The sequence below is a fragment of the Artemia sp. Qi Xiang Cuo genome, chromosome 2 (genome assembly GCF_049724085.1).
Source record: "Artemia sp. Qi Xiang Cuo chromosome 2, ASM4972408v1, whole genome shotgun sequence".
Classification (NCBI taxonomy): Eukaryota; Metazoa; Arthropoda; class Branchiopoda; order Anostraca; family Artemiidae; genus Artemia; species Artemia sp. Qi Xiang Cuo.
In genome coordinates, this window is record NC_142795.1 from 37,493,925 (window position 1) to 37,512,568 (window position 18,644).

At 33.9% G+C, this 18,644-nt stretch overlaps 1 protein-coding gene across 1 annotated transcript in view; it reads left to right on the forward strand.

The window, feature by feature from the left end:
* Fuca (alpha-L-fucosidase) overlaps positions 1-7,199 on the forward strand; it is a 123,169-nt gene extending 115,970 nt beyond the window's left edge. Inside the window, exon 10 of the mRNA XM_089100824.1 lies at positions 7,110-7,199. Within this exon, the coding sequence (XP_088956950.1) occupies positions 7,110-7,184 (75 nt within the window). The 3' untranslated portion in view covers positions 7,185-7,199. The remainder of the gene's footprint in view (positions 1-7,109) is intronic.
* Positions 7,200-18,644: the final 11,445 nt, after the last annotated feature.

Below are 18,644 nucleotides of genomic sequence, written 5' to 3' on the forward strand. Positions count from 1 at the left end.
GTAATGTTCGGAGTCAATAGGGCCTTTCTACTGATAGGGAAAGTCAAATAAATGTTCTGCTACAGCTGATTCGAATGTTTCCAGTTTTTTATTGTATTTTAGCAAGTAATCTATGGCATATTTATGTTGTTGTAATCTTTCTTCTAAATTTTGCTGTGTTCTTCATGGGCGCCGGCAGGGGAGGGGGCGTGGTCTCCCCTGGAAATTTGGGATCATAAGGTAATTACAAGGAAATCATAAGAAAAAAAAAACAGAATATGCAAAAACCATAGAAAAAATGTGTGTTGCCCCATTGTTGACTGCCTTCCAATAGATTTTGACCCTATAATGAAATTGTAAGAGCTTAACTATTGATAATATTCGATCAAATAATTTGTTTTTTATGTTGATCCTAAATACGTATTTGTTAATTAGTAATTAGTGCTGTTATTAGTACCCAAGAAGGTTCGTGTAATTAAAGAAAAGACAAGGAAAACAACTTAATAAGTTTTAAAATATAGTTTTAAAATATGCCGTCAACTTTTGCTTGCATTGCCAGAGTACCCATGAACTGATATTTGAAGCCATTATAGTCAGAAATTTTTCCTCTGAACGCAATGCTGGGAATTTTTGTATTTCCCCCACCTCCCCTGAACGGATACGTTTTTTGTGTTTTATTGTTGTTGGGAACTTTTTTATTTTCCCCACCTCCCCTGAACGGATACGTTTTTTGTGTTTTATTGTTTTTGGGAATTTTTGCATTTCCCCCCCCCCCCCTGAACGGATACTTTTTTTCTGTTTTATTGTCATTTATTTATTTTTCGAGGAGTGATTGTATTTATCTAGTTGTCGCATTGAAAAAGATTTAATTTCTTACAGTTATGAAGTATAAAGGTGCCAAATATATTGGTTTTTGCTATTCAAAATTAAATTTAAAATATTTAATTAAAAATTTTTATTTGATTTTTATTAATCTTAGTTTTAATACTTTACTTTGAGCAAACTACTTTGATAATGAGTTAATTTTTTTTTTATAGACAATTGAGTCTAAAGGCATTAAATATTTTGGTATTTGATAACCAAGTTCAAAACTGTCGATATTGTTAAAAAAAACATCCAACCAACGATTCAGTATTCCTCAACAGAACTGAATGCTGGGGGTTTATATCTTAGTTTCTGTAAGTAGGCTGTGGTTTTGAGCAGTTTTTTTAATTAATTATTTTCCTTTTTTATAAACTTTTACTTTAATTGACCTGCTTTTTACTTTGCCTTTAGAAAAATGTTTATCTCTAAGCTTCATTAAATAAAAAAGTTTTTTCAACTTAAAGTAAGGAACAACATTAAAACTTGAAAAGAACAGAAATTATTACTATGTGAATTATTATTATAATTATTATAATTATTATTATAATTATATAATTATGTAATATGTAATATAATTATTATTATAACAATTATTATATTAGGGTGGTTGCCCCCCTTCCTCAATACCTGGCTCTTCACGCTACAGTTTTTCGGCACTTCAGAAAAAAGTTACTTATTGTTCTAATGAAACCCTTGTGTTTCAGTAGTTGTTTTTAAAGAATTGGGATAAAATTTGAATGTTAGCGTAAAGAGTGAGATGTTGAAGAGGGGGGTAACCCCTCTCATGTACGTAATAATTTCTGTTCGTCTTAAGTTTTAATGTTGCTCCTTACTTTCAGTGGAAAAAATTTGTTTTTTTATATTTAATATCTGATCATTTTTTTTTAATAAATCCAGGATACCTGGTTCCACCTACACGGAAAAATCCCCCTCCCCACAAAAATATCTTCTGGACAATTCAATCCTGGCAAAAATTTAACCCGGACAATTAGGCCTACCCTTAACATCTCCACACCTAAAGTTGAATCGGTAAAGAAAAAGCAAGACATAAAGAACTTTCGTATAGGAATTCTGACAAATTCGCCAAGTTAAAAATCTCCCCTGAAAAGTTCACCCTCTGGAAACCTCTCTCCATGTAAAATTATCCTAGTGTAAAATCCTCCCAGCAGAAAATTCTCCCTCCCCTCCCCACCCGAAAAATGTATGCATATTCCCAATACCAAATAAAACAATATGTTAACTTCATAACCTAAACTTTCCCCAGGGGCTGTAGGGGGTCATTTTATCTAAGACATAAGCATTGGGACTTTAAAGTATGTTGAAGAAAAAGGCTAGTTCAAAATTGTGATGAGACGACTTTTGGGAAACGATAGCGCAGGAGGGTCCCGACTTGCCCTTCTATTATTTCAGCTACCGAAAGAGAGCATTAGAACCTTTCAGCTTAAGCAGAATGGGCCCACCTTTAACAGTGAAGGTTCACTGGGTCGCAACGATAACCCCTAGAAAAAAACGAATAAAAACACATCCTTTATCTTTCTTCTGGTAAAAATTACAAAATTCCACATGTTTGCAGATATGAGCTTGAAACCTCTGTAGTAGGGTTCTTTGATACGCTGAATCTGATGGTGTGATTTTCATTAAAATTCCTTGACTTTGAGGGGTCTTTCCCTCTTTTTTAGAAAACCTAGCAAATTTTCTCAGGCTCGTGGCTTTTCTTTCGCTATTGTATTTTTTTATGTTTGAATATATAAGGGATTTAAGTTCGAGGGGGAAAAACTGTCCTGTTGTGAAACAGATACATTTTACATAACTGTTATAAAATCCAAAGGTGGTATCGGTGCAGGCACGATGATTTTTTGAGTATCTCTACTCCTTCTGTAAACTATTCTAAGGTGTAGGAAATTAAAGACAAGTATACATCTGTTATAATCTACGGATGCAATCTTTCTGTAATTTTAGTTTGAGTTTGATTTTTTTTAAGATTAAATGCATATTAATTAAATATATTATCGATTAAAAAAATTGATGCCTTTGCCAGGAATCCTTCCGGTTTAAAATATACTGTATTTTATTTTATTTTGCATGTAATTTCATTGCTCTTTTTATTTGAGAGTTTTTTCCTAAAAGTATTTAAAAATAAACTTATTCCAGCGTAAAAAATCCTGAAATATATTCCCTGTCACCGAACCACCACTGATATTTTGGTATTTGGCCCTCCCTGGAAAATGTTCTGCCGGCGCCCTTGTTGTTCTTCGTAAATAAAATTTACCACAAGAACAAGGAATTTCGTATATTCCCCTTTGTATATTTTTAGGAATCTTATCTTTTCCATTATTTAGTAAAGAGCCTATAGTTTGTCGGTAATTAAATAATGTTTTTATATTTTTTTTAGTTCTCTTCTTAGTTTGTGTGACAGAATTGGCACACATATGTGTGCCAAAAGAATGTGCGACAGAATTGTGACTAGAATACGGCAGCAAAGTTATGTAATTTGTTTGTTGATTTGACCCATCTTCTTCTATTATTACTGGTTCCATTAAAATTTTTTCCTTTTTTCAATTATTTGAGAAATCTTCTTTTCGGGGTATCCATTACCTATTAAAATATACTTAATGAAAATTGGTTATACTTATGTATTCTGGGCTAATTTTAATACCCTATCAACTACAGAAATAACGACTCCTCTTTTTACTTGGATTGGATGATTTGAGATGAAAGACAAATAACGGTTATTGCTGGTCGGTTTACGGTAAATTGAAAAAAAATAATTCATTTTTTTATTTCCAAGGGCGCCGGCAGAAAATTTTATACCGGGGGGGGGGGGTAAACCCCAAAATATCAGTGTTGGTTGGGTGACAGGGAATATATTTTAGGATTTTTTTCGTAGGAATAAATTTATTTTTAAATACTTTTAGGAAAGAACTCTCAAATAATAAGATCAATTAAATAGCCTGTACAATGAAACAAAATGCAGTAGATTTTAAACCGCAAGGATTCCTGGCAAAACGATCAATTTGTTTAATCAATAATATATTTGATTATTATGTATTTAATCTTAAAAGAAAATGAAACTCAAACCAAAATTGCAGAAAGATTTATTGCTTTCGTAGATAATAACAGATGTAGAATTGTCTTTATACAGTTTCCTATAACTTAGAATAGTTTTACACAAGGAGTGAAGATACTCAAAAATCGTCCAGCCTGCATAGATACCCCGTTTTGGCTTTATAACGGCCTTGTAAAATGTACCTCTTTCATAACAGGACAATTCTTCCCCTCGAACTTAAATCTGTTCTATACTCATACATTAAGAAAAAAATAGAATAGCGAAAGAAAAACAAAATTTAAACTTGCTACCCAGCAGTCAAATTGACCCTCTTTCTTTTTATTATCCTCTTCAACTAAAAAAAAATGAACACGTTAAAAAAAAAATTGGTCACAAGAGAATCTTATCAAATAAACTGGAAGTAAAAAAAAAAAAAAATAAAGTAAAAAGTGACTTGGACCGATATTCACCATAACTAAAAATTTAATTCTCATGACAATTGCTACACCGGCAGTATTGGCTTTTTATGCTAATTCTAAATATTTAAAATTCTTTCAGTTTATTGTTACCCACCCAAAACCAAAAATCTGAGAAAATTGGCCTCATTTTTGAAAAAAGGCCCCCCCCCCAAAAAAAAAATTGCTACACCTCATGACAATTGCTACACTGGCAGTATTGGCTTTTTATGCTAATTCAAAAATTTAAAATTATTTCAGTTTATTCTTACCCGCCCAAAACCAAAAATCTGAGGAAATTGGCCTTATTTTTGAAAAAAGGCCCCCCCCCCCGAAAAAAGCAAGCGATCTTTTAAGGAGCGACCAAGCTCAATGGTAACCGAAACTCTAAAAAACGGAATTTTGATACCAGTAGATACATCAAAAGAATCAGATTTTAATTCTGATTTCAAACATATAAGATTCAACAAGTTTAGTCTTACCCATCAAAAGTTACGCGCCTAAGAAAATTTGGCCGATTTAAAAACAAGGGGGAAAGACCCCCTAAAAATTATAGAACCTTAATGAAAATCACACCATCAAATTCAGCGTATCAGAGAACCCTACTGTGGAGGTTTCAAGCACCTATCTATAAAAATGTGGAATTTTGCTTTTTTTTCCAGAAGAAAGATCACGGATGCGTGTTTATTTGTTTTTTTCCCTGGGGTGATCATATCGACCCAATGGTCCTAGAATATCATGGGAGGGCTCATTGGAAATTAAATGTTCTAGTGCCCTTTTTAAGTGACAAAAAAGATGGAGGGTAACTAGGCCCCTTCCCACGCTCATTTTTTCCCCAAAGTCACCCGATCGAAATTTTGAGATAGCCATTTTGTTCAGCATGGTCGAAAATATGATAAATATGTCTTCTAGGATGACTTAATCCCCCGAAGTCCCCGGGGGGAGGGCTGAAAGTTATGAACTTTACCCAATGTTAACATATAGTATTGGCTATTGGGAAGTATACAGACGTTTTCAGAGGGTATTTTTTCTGGTAGGTGGGGGTGGGTTGGGGTCGGGGGTTATATGGGAGGATCTTTCCATGAAGGAACTTTTCATGGGGGAAGGGACATTGCTTTGAAGGGGGTGCCGGATTTCCCAGCATTATTAAAGAAAAGGATCAGAAATTAAATAAAAAAAAACAAGTTTTTCAACTGAAAGTAAGGAGCAACATCAAAACTTAAAACGACCAGAAAATATTACGTATGTGATTGGCTTTACCCCCTAGTCAATACCTCGCTCTTTAAGCCAAAGATATTTTAGTACTTTTATAAGAGCTATTTATTCTAATTAACGGCCTTTGTGATTAAGGGGTCATTTTTAAAGAATTGGAACAGAATTCGAACTTTAGCTTAAAGAGCAAGGTATTGACTAGGGAGCGAACCCCCTAATATACGTATTAAAAATCAATGAATATAGAAGTTTGTTACTTAAGTTAATTCGTAAGTTACGTATATATATTACTAATAAAAACGTTCGTAAATAAAATTAAACAAGATTCTAGAAAGCGATTTAACCAAAAAAAAAAGTAAAATTAATATGCCAATTTTGTTTTAATTATCCATGTACGGTGAGACAAAATAAAAACCTGTATTAATTCAAAAAGTTCAAAAATTGAATAAAAACAACAAGTTTTTTTAACTGAAAGTAAGGAACGACGTTAAAACTTAAAACTGACAGAAATTATTCCGTATATGAAAGGGGCTGTGCCCTCCTCAACGCCTCGCTCTTTACGCTAAAGTTTGACTTTCTCACAACTCTATTTTTGTTAAAGAATAAAAAACTTTAGCGTAAAGAGCGAGGCGCTGAGGAGAGCACAGCCCCTTTCATATACGGAATAATTTCTGTTCGTTTTAAGTTTTAACGTTGTTCCTTACTTTCAGTTAAAAAAAAACTGTTTTTTTTATTTAATCATATCAGAGAACCCACCCTAGAGGTTACAAGCTCCAATATTCAAAATGTGGAGTTTTGCATTTTTTTTATTCAGAAGAAACATCGTCGATGCATGTTTATTTGTTTTGTCTTTTTCCCTGGGGTGATTGTAACAAACCAAAGGTCCAAGATAGTTGGGAGGGAGCTCATTCAAACGTAAATTTAAGGCTCTATTTTAAGTAACCATACACATTGAACCAGGGAAAAATCTTCTTGCTATTTTAGGGCACAAAACTACAACTTTACCCCGAAGAGGATGAATTTGCAATCAATTCAATTCTGAGAAGCTAATTGATTTAAAAGTACCAATAACTATATTTTAGGCTTTCCAGTTGTAAAAGAAGCAATGCCACACGGTGGCAGCACTGGATTCAACCAAGTTGATTCGCTTTATTTGTAATGAAATTAGGCTACGTTTGACGATCTGTAATTGCGGAACAGCTATAATGAGGGGGATGAGTCATTGTTTAGGTGGGGGTAGGGTAGGTTCCTAAAAAAGTCCATTTTAATGGACAAACTGCTTAGTCTTCACGAGGCTTCAGATAAACGTTGAAAGACGTAGGGGGAGTAGGAATTAATTAAATTGTTTCGCTATATATTATTACTATAAACTATATACTCATTCTCTTTGCGCTACTTGTCAAATCACTCAGTAAGCATATAGGCTTACAATTTACTTATCCCTAAAAACAGGTCAATCCAACTAGAGTTCCAAACTACATACTGGCTAGTTCAAACATTATTTCTTTTTTCAAAGCTTTAGAATGTTTCCTGATATGTTTTGTATTTTTCAGGTTCCTTACATCAGGCCTGCACAACTAAAATTCACAAGTTTCATTTCAAAACTGATTTTCTTAATATGTGATTAATCGCAACTGCAAGTACGCTGTCAACTAATTTTTATGATGGGAGATGATGGGAGTGTGAAAGAAAAGAGAGAAAGGGAGTGAGATAGAAGATAGAGAGAGAGATTGAAAGAGAAGAGAGGCAGAGAGAGGAGTTTGATACAAAAGATTGTTCGAAAACAAATGTGTCGCAAACCGAAGCTTTATCAACAACCTTTGCCGTCTGAGTTATTGGCTGAGTATTTTGATTCACTTCTTTATATATAAACGTATTGCATATCTAGAGAAAAGCACTAAAGCTTGCTAACTCTGTTCATACAATTTTAAGACTGTAATGGAGCGCAAAGAAAGAAAATACCTTTTTATTTTATTCATAATCAACTGGAATTTGTGTGAGACTCTTCGACATGAGAAGAATTCGTCAATGGAGACTCAATACAAGCAGACAGAGAATGACCTTGTTTGCTGTTCATGTCCTTCAGAGCAAGTAAATATATTTCGTCACTCATAATAACTTTACGCACAATTTTGGTATTTTTGTTCAAAGGAACTAAATGCATTAACGTATAAGCAAGGTCACCCTATTGCTTCCTTTGAGTAAACTAATTATCTTCGCATTGTCTTCCAAATGAAAACAATATTCGGAAATGACTAATGCTTTGAAAGAATTTTGGTTGAAATGTTGTAACAACTAATTTATATATATATATATATATATATATATATATATATATATATATATATATATATATATATATATATATATATATATATATATATATATATATATATATATATATATATATATATATATATATATATGCGATTTTCCGGAATATTAATACTCTTTCAAGTTTCACAATTTCCCCTTTTTTAATTCAGATTCGTCATTTTATGAAAATCTTGGAAGCAGTGTTTATGCTCTGGTTTGAAATGTTACTATTTAACAACCATGTTAAATAGTAACATGTTAAATTGTATTTTTGATGGGATGATCATCACCAGGGCCATTGAGATGGGGAGGGGTGGAGATATCCAGAGGTTTTGACTTGTTTTTAGTGTGAAAAATATGATACATGTTCTATTCGGCCTTTTGAAATTTATAATCGAAGAATCATAAGTCATGTCTTTCTTTCTTTTGAGTCAAATTTTGAAAATCAAGGCCCTGAGGTGAAAAATCGAGTAGATTTACCCCGAGGCATTAACTCGCAACCTTTTTGTCGCCGCCATCCTAAAACTAAGCAAAAATATAAGTCAGTCACTTTTTGATTCCCTTGTGATTAAAAACAAAAGACAATTTTTTTTTAAATCATTGTTGCAGAATCAGCTGCAACTTAGTAAAGAACGAACCACAGCGAACTATAGTGGCCAAAAGATAAAAAAAAACTCAGAAGAAAACTGCCTGGTGAAAAAAAATCCATCTAACACTGATTCAGGAATGGTAACTATTATTTTGGTTCGTCTTAAAATAAAAGTTTATAACGAAAAGAAATTTATGGTGATTTTGAAAAAAAATTCCTGAAACCCTTCGAAAATGGCTTCAGATCAAAGAAAAAGGGACCATTCGAATCAACATGTTCGAAAACCTCGTAAAGAAAAATTACAATCCCCCACCTTGAACAACAAGGAAAATCCCTTTTTTGCATGGGTAGCATTGATCTCTCCCGTTTTTTTTTCTTTTCTTTTTTTCATACCTAGCGGGCTACCAGAACATCATAGAGAGATTCTTAATGGCACATTCAGAATCCATTTCTCATATGTACATGCTTTTTGTAAATTCCACCATCTGCACACCAGTTCCATATGGCACTAAAATGGAAATTTTTGTGCCATTTCTCAAGGGGTGGCGCTAGCGGGTTACTAGAACATCGTAAATAGATTGTTAATAGTTTATATAAAAGCAATTGCTTTTGTCTAAGTTCTTCCTATAAATTCCACAATCTGCAAGTTCCAAATGACACTAAAAATGGCACTTTTAGTGCAGTGTCTTAAGTGGAAAAACCGGGGCTAGTGGGCTACCAGAACTGTCTAGAGTTATGTTTAATGACTCATTTGAAAGCTATTGTTCTTATCAACCTGCTTTTTATTAATTCTACCATCCGTAAGTGCGATATAGCGCTAAAACTAGTCTTTCAGTAAAAAATTAAAATTACCTTCAAAACTTAGGCATAAAAACAAATATTATTTTCAGAAGTGCAAAGTTATTAAACAACATACAAAGATAATGGATTGATTTAACGGGCAATATCTTGGTCTCATCTAGTATTAGTCGAAATGACGAACAAATAAACCATAATATTAACTCTGGAAATCCGGTTATTTCATACAACGGATAACTTTTAGTTACGATACAAACTCTAAAGCGAGTCTCTAGTCCTAATACTATCATGATTGGTGAAATTCGAACTTTCCTACAAAATAATCATAAACTACCCTTTTCAGATCCAAAACGACAGTCAATCATTGGACTGAGCCCATTATGCAGAAGGGATGCCAAACAAAACAAAAAGAAAATCAAGCAACAATCTTAAAATGCTTTATTTTTATATTGATAAAGGCTACTTAAGTGGTTTACTTTTTCTGTACCAAAACTCTTATATTATTTTGTGTTTTCAGTAAAGCGTTTGTTTTCTATAATCCTAAAAACATAGGAAAATATCACCATTGGGTTCATTAGTACTAGTTATATATATATATATATATATATATATATATATATATATATATATATATATATATATATATATATATATATATATATATATATATATATATATATATATATATATATATATATATATATATATATATATATATATATATTTATATTTGTATATATATAATTTTTGTTCATTTAAAGTTTTAACTTCGCTCTTTACTTCCTTCAAAAAATTTTGTTTTTTAAATTAATTTATGTAAAGAGCGACGTTAACACTTGAGATAAACAAAGACAAGCGCTTTAAAATGCTTCATATTCTAATTCATTGGGTCTTGAATTTTATCAATTGCTCTTTAAAAATTGTGAAACAATTCAAACTATAGCGTGAAAAGTTAAGGTTTGTGGAGGAGATAGCCCCCTCACTTACTGAATCATTTCTGCTTGTTTAATTGTTAATGCCGCTCATCCCTTTCATAAAAAAAAAAAACAAGAAAAAACTTCTTCCTTTATTTGGTTTCTGTCCGTTTTTATAGGATACATAGGGTTACCTTAAATTAAAGGGCCACATTATCTACCTCGAATATGACTCTTTAAATCAGCATTTATCGTTTGCACAGCAATATTACTACTACTACTAACAACTCACCGCCACACCAAGCCGCTTGAGGCCAACACAGCTACGCACGCTCCTCCTCCATCCCAATATATTCAAAGCCTCCCTTTTTACACCCTCCCAGGAAGTTCCCATTTCCTTTAAATCTTTCTTTATGACGTCCTTCCACCCCAGATGAGGATGACCTGCTTTCTGTTTAGCCCTTGATGGTTGGCCAAAAAAGACAATCTTCGGCAATCTGTCATCTTTCATCCGGTACCTTAGCCACCTCAACCTTTCTTTCATTATAGGCCTAAAAAGCGATGTGGAACCACATTTTCTGTACAGCCTACTGTTTGAAATACGGTCAGTCAGCCTGGTACCCGGAACAATTTTTAACATCTTCACCGGAACAATCCGTGAGCAATTTCTCTGGAAAACATCTAGCAAATCTTCATCCACTTTACGGAGTGCCCATGCTTAAGAGCTGTCATCACTTCAGCTTCTAATATTCTAATCTTCATTTACAGACTTATCTTCCCATTCTTCCAAACTTGTTTTAACTGTGAAAATACACCATGAGTCTTGGCAATTCTATTTTTAACATCTTCACTGCTCTCACCGTCTTTACTAATAATACTACCAAGGTAAGTGAAGCTGCCCACCTGATCAATCTTTTCATTACCCAACATTACTTTTTCATCTTCACTTATTCCCAGCCTTAGTGACTTAGTCTTCTTAACATTAATTTTCAAACCTTTTCTAGCACCCTGGATTCGCAAAACCTCAAAACGTTCATTCATTTTGTTCACACTTTCATCTAGAATGCTTAAACCATCAGCATAATCCAAGTCCAGGGGACTTTTTCCTCCCTATTTGATTCCATGGTCTCCCTTTACCTTTCCTGTACTTCTTAAGACAAAGTTCATCAAAATAATCCATATGAAGGGGGATAGAACACAACCCTGCTTAGCTTCTGATTTAATACAAAACCGGCTGCTATCCTCATTTTCCTACCTTAACCGCAGCAGTGCTATTCTCGTACTGCTATTAGTGCACTAAGTTAGTGCTATTCACTAATCACTTTAATGTATTTTTCTGGTATACCATATTTGGATAAAACCTTTTCTAAATCTCTTCTATCAACAGAATCGAACACTTGCTCATAATCTATAAAACTGAAGACCAAAGGTGTTTGACAACTCAAGCACTTCTCAATTATTAATCTAAGAGTGAAAATTTTGTCGACACATCCTCTACCTTTTCTAAAACCGCACTGTTCTTCTCTTAAAACTTTGTCTACAGCATGTATCAGTCTAAGAAAAATATCATATTACTAAGTTATTTGCTAACTACAAAGACCAGACTAATGCCTCGATAATTACCAAACTCACTCTTATCACCTTTCTTATATAGTGACTTAATTGAGGTTTTCCTAAAATCATTAGGTACTTCCCCTTTTTCAAAAATCATGTTCATAATCTTCAATTACATATTTCTAACCTCAGAGCCACTATATTTCAGAAATTCATATACCACACTATCAGAACCCGGAGCCTTATTATTTTTTAATCCTTTTAGTATTGTCGCTTATTTTTCTTCACAAAAAAATCTTCCGTCACATCCAAGGTATGATTAACTTTTTCATTTTCCTCAATATCTTTCCTGCAACTTTCTCGGTTTATCAAATTCTCAAAATGTTCTGCCCATGTATCTCTTTAACTCTTTCCTTATCACTAATTGTGGCCCCGTTCCTATCTTTAACTGGGACAAGTCCTGATTGACTACTGCCTCTCAATTTATTAACATGCCAGTACAATATTTTACTATTATGCCGCCTAGCTGCATCTTCCAGATCCTCGGCAAATTTATCCATGGCCTCCACTTCGCACCTCTTTAGTTAATAGTTTAATGCTTTCTCCACTTTCTTTATATTCCTTTTGTTTTCATATGATCCATCACTCAGATAATTCAGGTACAAGCCCCTTCTCCTTTCTATTAAACATAAAGCTTTTTCACTAATATTCTTAGCTGCAGTCCTAGCTTTTTTCCCTAAGACACCTTCAGCTACTTCACAAGTTATTTTTCTAAAACTTTTCCAACCATCTTCCACATTGTTACATTTTAAACCCTTGAGTTTAGTATTCAGCTCTTCCTGGAAAGTTTCTCTCAAATTCTCTTCCTGGAGTCTACCAACATCAAAACTTCTCGGGAGGTAGTTACCCTTTCGAAATTTCAGCTTTAAATTAACTCTAGACACTACTAAATGGTTACTTAATTCGTGTACAAGTCCTCTCTCCTTTCTATTAAATATAAAGTTTTTCCACGAATATTCACAGTTATATTCCTAACTTTCATGCCCTAAGACATCATCAGCAACTTCACAAATTGTTTTCGTAAAATCTTTCCATCCATCTTCTACATTGTCGAATCTTAACTTCTTCAATTTAGTATTCAACAGTTCCTGGAAAATTTCTCTCAGATATTCATCCTGGAGTCTACCAACGTCACAGCTTCTCGGAAAGTAATTGTCCTTTCGAAATTTCAGCTTTAGATTAACCCTACGCACTACCAAAGGATGACCTTTTTCTTTTAACATTAATAACAGCACTCCTATATAGTATGTTGTATTAATCCTGCCAGTCTTCGGTTTACTTTACCATAATCAACAAGGTTTGCTGTCATACCATCACGTGAATACCATATTAACTTTGAACCATTTTATGACTAAACATCGTTTTGGTTGTAACTAGATTGTATACCTACAAAATTGCAAAAATCTGTATCCATTACTGTTTTCTTTTCCTATACCATATTTACCTAGGCTAGGATACCATCTATCCCTATTTCTACGGCTTAGGCGTTAAAATCTACTAGTAAAAACACCATATTTCTACCTGGGTCTCTGTCTATTTGCTCCTGTAACTGTAAGTAAAATTCATCTGAGTCACTAGTATCTCCCTCAGTCGGTTCTACAGGGGCATAAAATACTATAACTGATATCCTGAACTTTTTAATCATAAAATGAGCAATTAGTATTCTATTATTAATACCTTCCCTGCCTAAACAAGAATTAGCAGCTTCCTTATTCATCATGAGCCCTACTCCCTGTCTATGTACCCCATCTTTCTCGCCTGAGTAAAAAAATTCTATATCACCTAATTTCATGCTTCTCACCCCTGGGATATGAGTTTCTGAAACTCCTAATAAGTCCAGTTCAAATCGTCTGAATTCGTCAGTCAAAATGTCGATACGATAGTCATTTTTTAACGTCGTAACATTCCAAGTTCCAATCTTCTTGTTCTTTAAACCATTGAAGTTATTTTGACCTCAGAACAGCAATGCTTTGATAAAAAGCTCATTTAGTTGTATTTGCTTTTCGATATAAAGTATACTTATCTAAAATAAATTACCATCTCCACAGTAAGTGGGGAGCTTTATTTAGATAATATATATATATATATATATATATATATATATATATATATATATATATATATATATATATATATATATATATATATATATATAATGTATTACGGTGAGTGTCTGCAAATTGGTTAATGTCGACATTCAGCGGTGAATGTCCGAAATACCTTTTTTTTTCTCACTGGATTTAGTCACCGTCGCCAGTGAATTTTTTCATTCTAATACAAGGTTTGATTATGGGAGATTAGGTTAGGTTAGATTATGTTTGGTTAGACGAGGTTAGGTGGGTTTAGATTAGCTTAAGTTAAGTTTTTAACCTATTTCTTATATTTAGAACAAATTTAACCTAATCGTCATCGTTGTGAGGACAATGGTATTTATGGTTATAATTATAAACCTTTTGATTTTTTTTGGCTTTTACAGAAAGTGATTCTTCATATTAGAATATCATGTGTGACATTACTTCAAACAAGCAAATAGAAACATGTAAATTTTACAGTGTGAATCATAATAGTATCATTGACTTCATAAAGAGATATAATAAAAATGAAGTTACATTATATTATGGAAAATGTGACCCTGACTTTGCACGCCAGAATCAGTACAAATTGAATGCCAATAATCTGCCACCCCTAATCATTGTAGACGACGACCACCCAAATGGCGAAGAAGAGATCTTAAAGATGAAGCAAATGACTTTTTTTATTGTACTAATATATTTTATTAATGAACAAATTTACAAACATTATTAAAACATTTTATTCTTAGGGCACTGACATTAATATTAAACAGGTAGGACAAGTTATTTTCCATATGAAGTCATTCAATCCAGGATTATCTACATAAATGTTGAGAAATTCACTGTAAGTATGAAAAGAATAAAATATAAAATAAAATAACGAAAAATAAAATGCAGTAATGCATGGAAATCACAGCTTTTGGTCGATAAATCTTGTACGTGCTTCTGATTTTGAATAATTGTTTTCCCACTTCTTTCAAGAAAGTTTTTGATTTGAGATGTGTAGAATACATATGGTAGAGCAAGAGGATAAAAAAATGCTATATTCTTCGCTGTTTGAAAGATGCATAACTAATGTTAACAATGATAATGGTATTGGGGGGAGGGAAGCGCAAAATAAGTTTATTTGAAAAACTTGCGATAGGAGCAAGTTTAATTAACGTAAACTTGAGATAATAAAGTAAATTACACTACTTTAGACTACGATAGTAGTAATTTATATAAAGCTTCTAATTACACATGAAAATATACATTGGAATTGCGCAAGAAAAACCCATATCTTTGACACTGTATTTACACGTGAACATTTTTTAATTGTTTGATTGACGTGTTTGGGGAGATTACGTTCCTTGGCACAGTCTGTGCTATCAAGAGCGGTTTCTGATTTGTTTTGGAGAATTGCCTTTAGCCAACAATAGTTTGATATGAATGTGTCGGTAGATAGGATTTGCGAATTTGATCCTACTAAGGGGGAAAAAAGAAAAGGGTTTAGCATTTTTGCGAATACTTCGATGTGTTGTCAATTTAAAATAGTTTTTAGAAATAAAAATATTAACAAGGAATGGCTGAAAAGTGTTTTGGGGGAGATGGGATGATTGTGTACTGTATAACACACAAGTGATGTTTGGACAGTGTTGTCAATTTAAAATATACTTCTATGGGTTGTAAATTTAAAATAGTTTAGAAAAAAAATTAACAAGAAAGGGTTAAAAAGTGTTTGGGGGAGCTGGGTTGATTTTGTACTGTATAATACACAAGTGATGTGTGGATAGTTTTGTCAATTTAAAATTTACTTCGACGTGTTTTCAATTTAAAATAGTTAAAAAATAAAAAAATTTAACAAGAAATGGTTGAAAAGTGTTTTGGGGGAGATGGGTTGATTGTGTACTGTATAATACACAAGTGATGTTTGGAGTGTTGTCAATTTAAAATATACTTCGATGTGTTGTCAATTTAAAATAGTTAAGAAATAAAAAAATTTATCAAGAAATGGCTGAAAAGTGTTTTTGGGGGAGATGGGTTGATTGTGTACTGTATAATACACAAGTGATGTTTGGACAGTGTTGTCAATTTAAAATATACTTCGATGTGCTGTCAATTTAGAATAGTTAAGAAATAAAAAAAATTAACAAGAATTGGCTGAAAAGTGTTTTGGGTGGAGACAGGTTGATTGTGTACTCTATAATACACAAGTGATGTTTTGGACAGTGTTATCAATCTAAAATATACTTGGATGTGTTGTCAACTTAAAACAGTTAAGAAATAAAAAATTTAGCAAGAAATGTCTGAAAAGTATTTTTTGGGGGATGGGGCGATGACAGATTAGATGTCTCAGACTAGTTATAGTGCTGTACTCTGGCATGAATTGCTTTCGAAAACCCGGATGAATTAGTTGAAAATAAAGTTTTAACAAGAAATGTCTGAAAAGTATTTTTTGGGGGATGGGGGCGATGCCAGAGTGGATGTCTTAGACTACTTATAGTGCTGTGTTCTGGCATGAATTGCTTTTGAAAAACCAGATGAATTAGTTGAAAATAAAGTTTTAACAAGAAATGTCTGAAAAGTATTTTTTGGGGGATGGAGGCGATGCCAGAGTGGATGTCTCAGACTAGTGATAGTGCTGTACTGTGGTAAGAATCGCTTTCGAAAACCCGGATGAATTAATTGAAAATAGAGTTTTAACAAGAAATGTCTGAAAAGTATTTTTGGGGGGATGGGCCGATGACTTTTCATTGGTTAAAGATGAAACAATGGTACTGTTTTTTAATAGAATGGAAAAGAATGACTATTGAATGCCCCACTGTTTGAGTTAAGAGGTGAAATCAAGAACATCAGAATTTATTATATATTTCATTAGTCAGAGATGCAACAATGGTAAACTTTTTTTTAATAGCATGGAAAAGAACGACTATTGAATTTCGCGCTGTTTAAGTTAAGAGGTGAAACCAAGACCAGAGGAGTTTTTGAGATTTTTCATCGGTCAGAGATGCAACAATGGTACACTTTTTTACTAATGGTTAATAGAAAGACTATTGAACGCCTCGCTGTTAAAATTAGAGGTGAAAACAATACCAGAGAAATATTTGTGTTGTTTCATAGGTCAGAGAAGCAGAAATGGTACACTTTTTTTAATAGCAAGGAAAAGAACGACTATTAAATGCCTCGCTTTTTAAGTTAAGAGGTGAAATCAAGACCAGAGGAAATTTTGAGATTTTTCATTGGTCAGAGATGCAACAATGGTACTGTTTTTTTAATAGCATGGAAAAGAACGACTATTGAATGCCTCGCTGTTTAAGTTAAGAGGTGAAACCAAGACCAGAGGAATTTTTGAGATTTTTCATCGGTCAGAGATGCAATAATCGTACTGTTTTTTAATAGCATGGAAAAGAACGACTTTTGAATGCCTCGCTGATTAAGTTAAGAGGTGAAACCAAAACCAGAGGAATTTTTTAGATTTTTCATTGGTCAGAGATGCAACAATGGTACACTTTTTTAATAACATGGAAAAGAACTACTATTGAATGCCTCACTGTTTAAGTTAAGAGGTGAAATCAAGACCAGAGGAATTTTTGAGATTTTTCATTGGTCAGAGATGCAATAATGGTACACTTTTTTTTAATAGCATGGAAAAGAACGACTATTGAACACAGAGACAACACACATACAGAGACGACACACACATAGCGACGACACACGCACAGAGACGACACACACACACACAGACACGACACACACACAGATAACACACACACACAGACGAAACACACATAGACACGACACACGCAAATAGACGATACACACACAGAGACGACAAACAAACACACACGACCCACACAAAGCGACGACACACGCACAGAGACGACACACACACAGAGACAACAAACACACACAGATACGAAACACACAAAGAGACGACACACACAGAGTCCACTTACACACAGAGAGGACAAACACACAGAGACGACAGAAACAAAGAGAAGAATCGCACACAGAGAGGACAAACACACAGAGACAACCCACACTCACAGAGACGACACACACATAGAAACAACACAGACACAGAGACGACACACACACAGAGACGACAACACATAGAGAGCCGACACGCACACAGAGACAACACAGACACAGAGATGACAGACACACAGATACGAAACACCCACAGAGACGACACATGCACAGAGACGACACACACACACAGAGTCCACTCACACACAGAGAGGACAAACACACAGAGACGACAGACACAAAGAGACCAATCACACACAGAGAGGACAAACACACAGAAACGACACATAGAGACGACATATGCACAGAGACGATACACACACACAGAGTCAACACACACAGAGAGACGAGACACACCCACAGAAATGACAAACACACATAGAGACGACACACACAAAGAGACGTCACACACGCACAGATACGAAACACACATACAGACGACACACACATAGAGACAACACACACAAAGAGACAGCATCCACACAGAGATGACACACACACACAGAGGCGACACACACACAGATACGACACACTCAAAGTGACGACTTACACATAGAGACGACACACACACAGAGATGACAAACACACAGAAACGACACACACACACAGACGACACACACATATAGACAACACAGACACAGAGACGACACACACACAGAGACGACAACACATAGAGAGACGACACGCACACAGAGACGACAAACACACAGAGACGACACACATAGAGAGACGACACGCACACAGAGACGACAAAGACACAGACAACACACACACAGA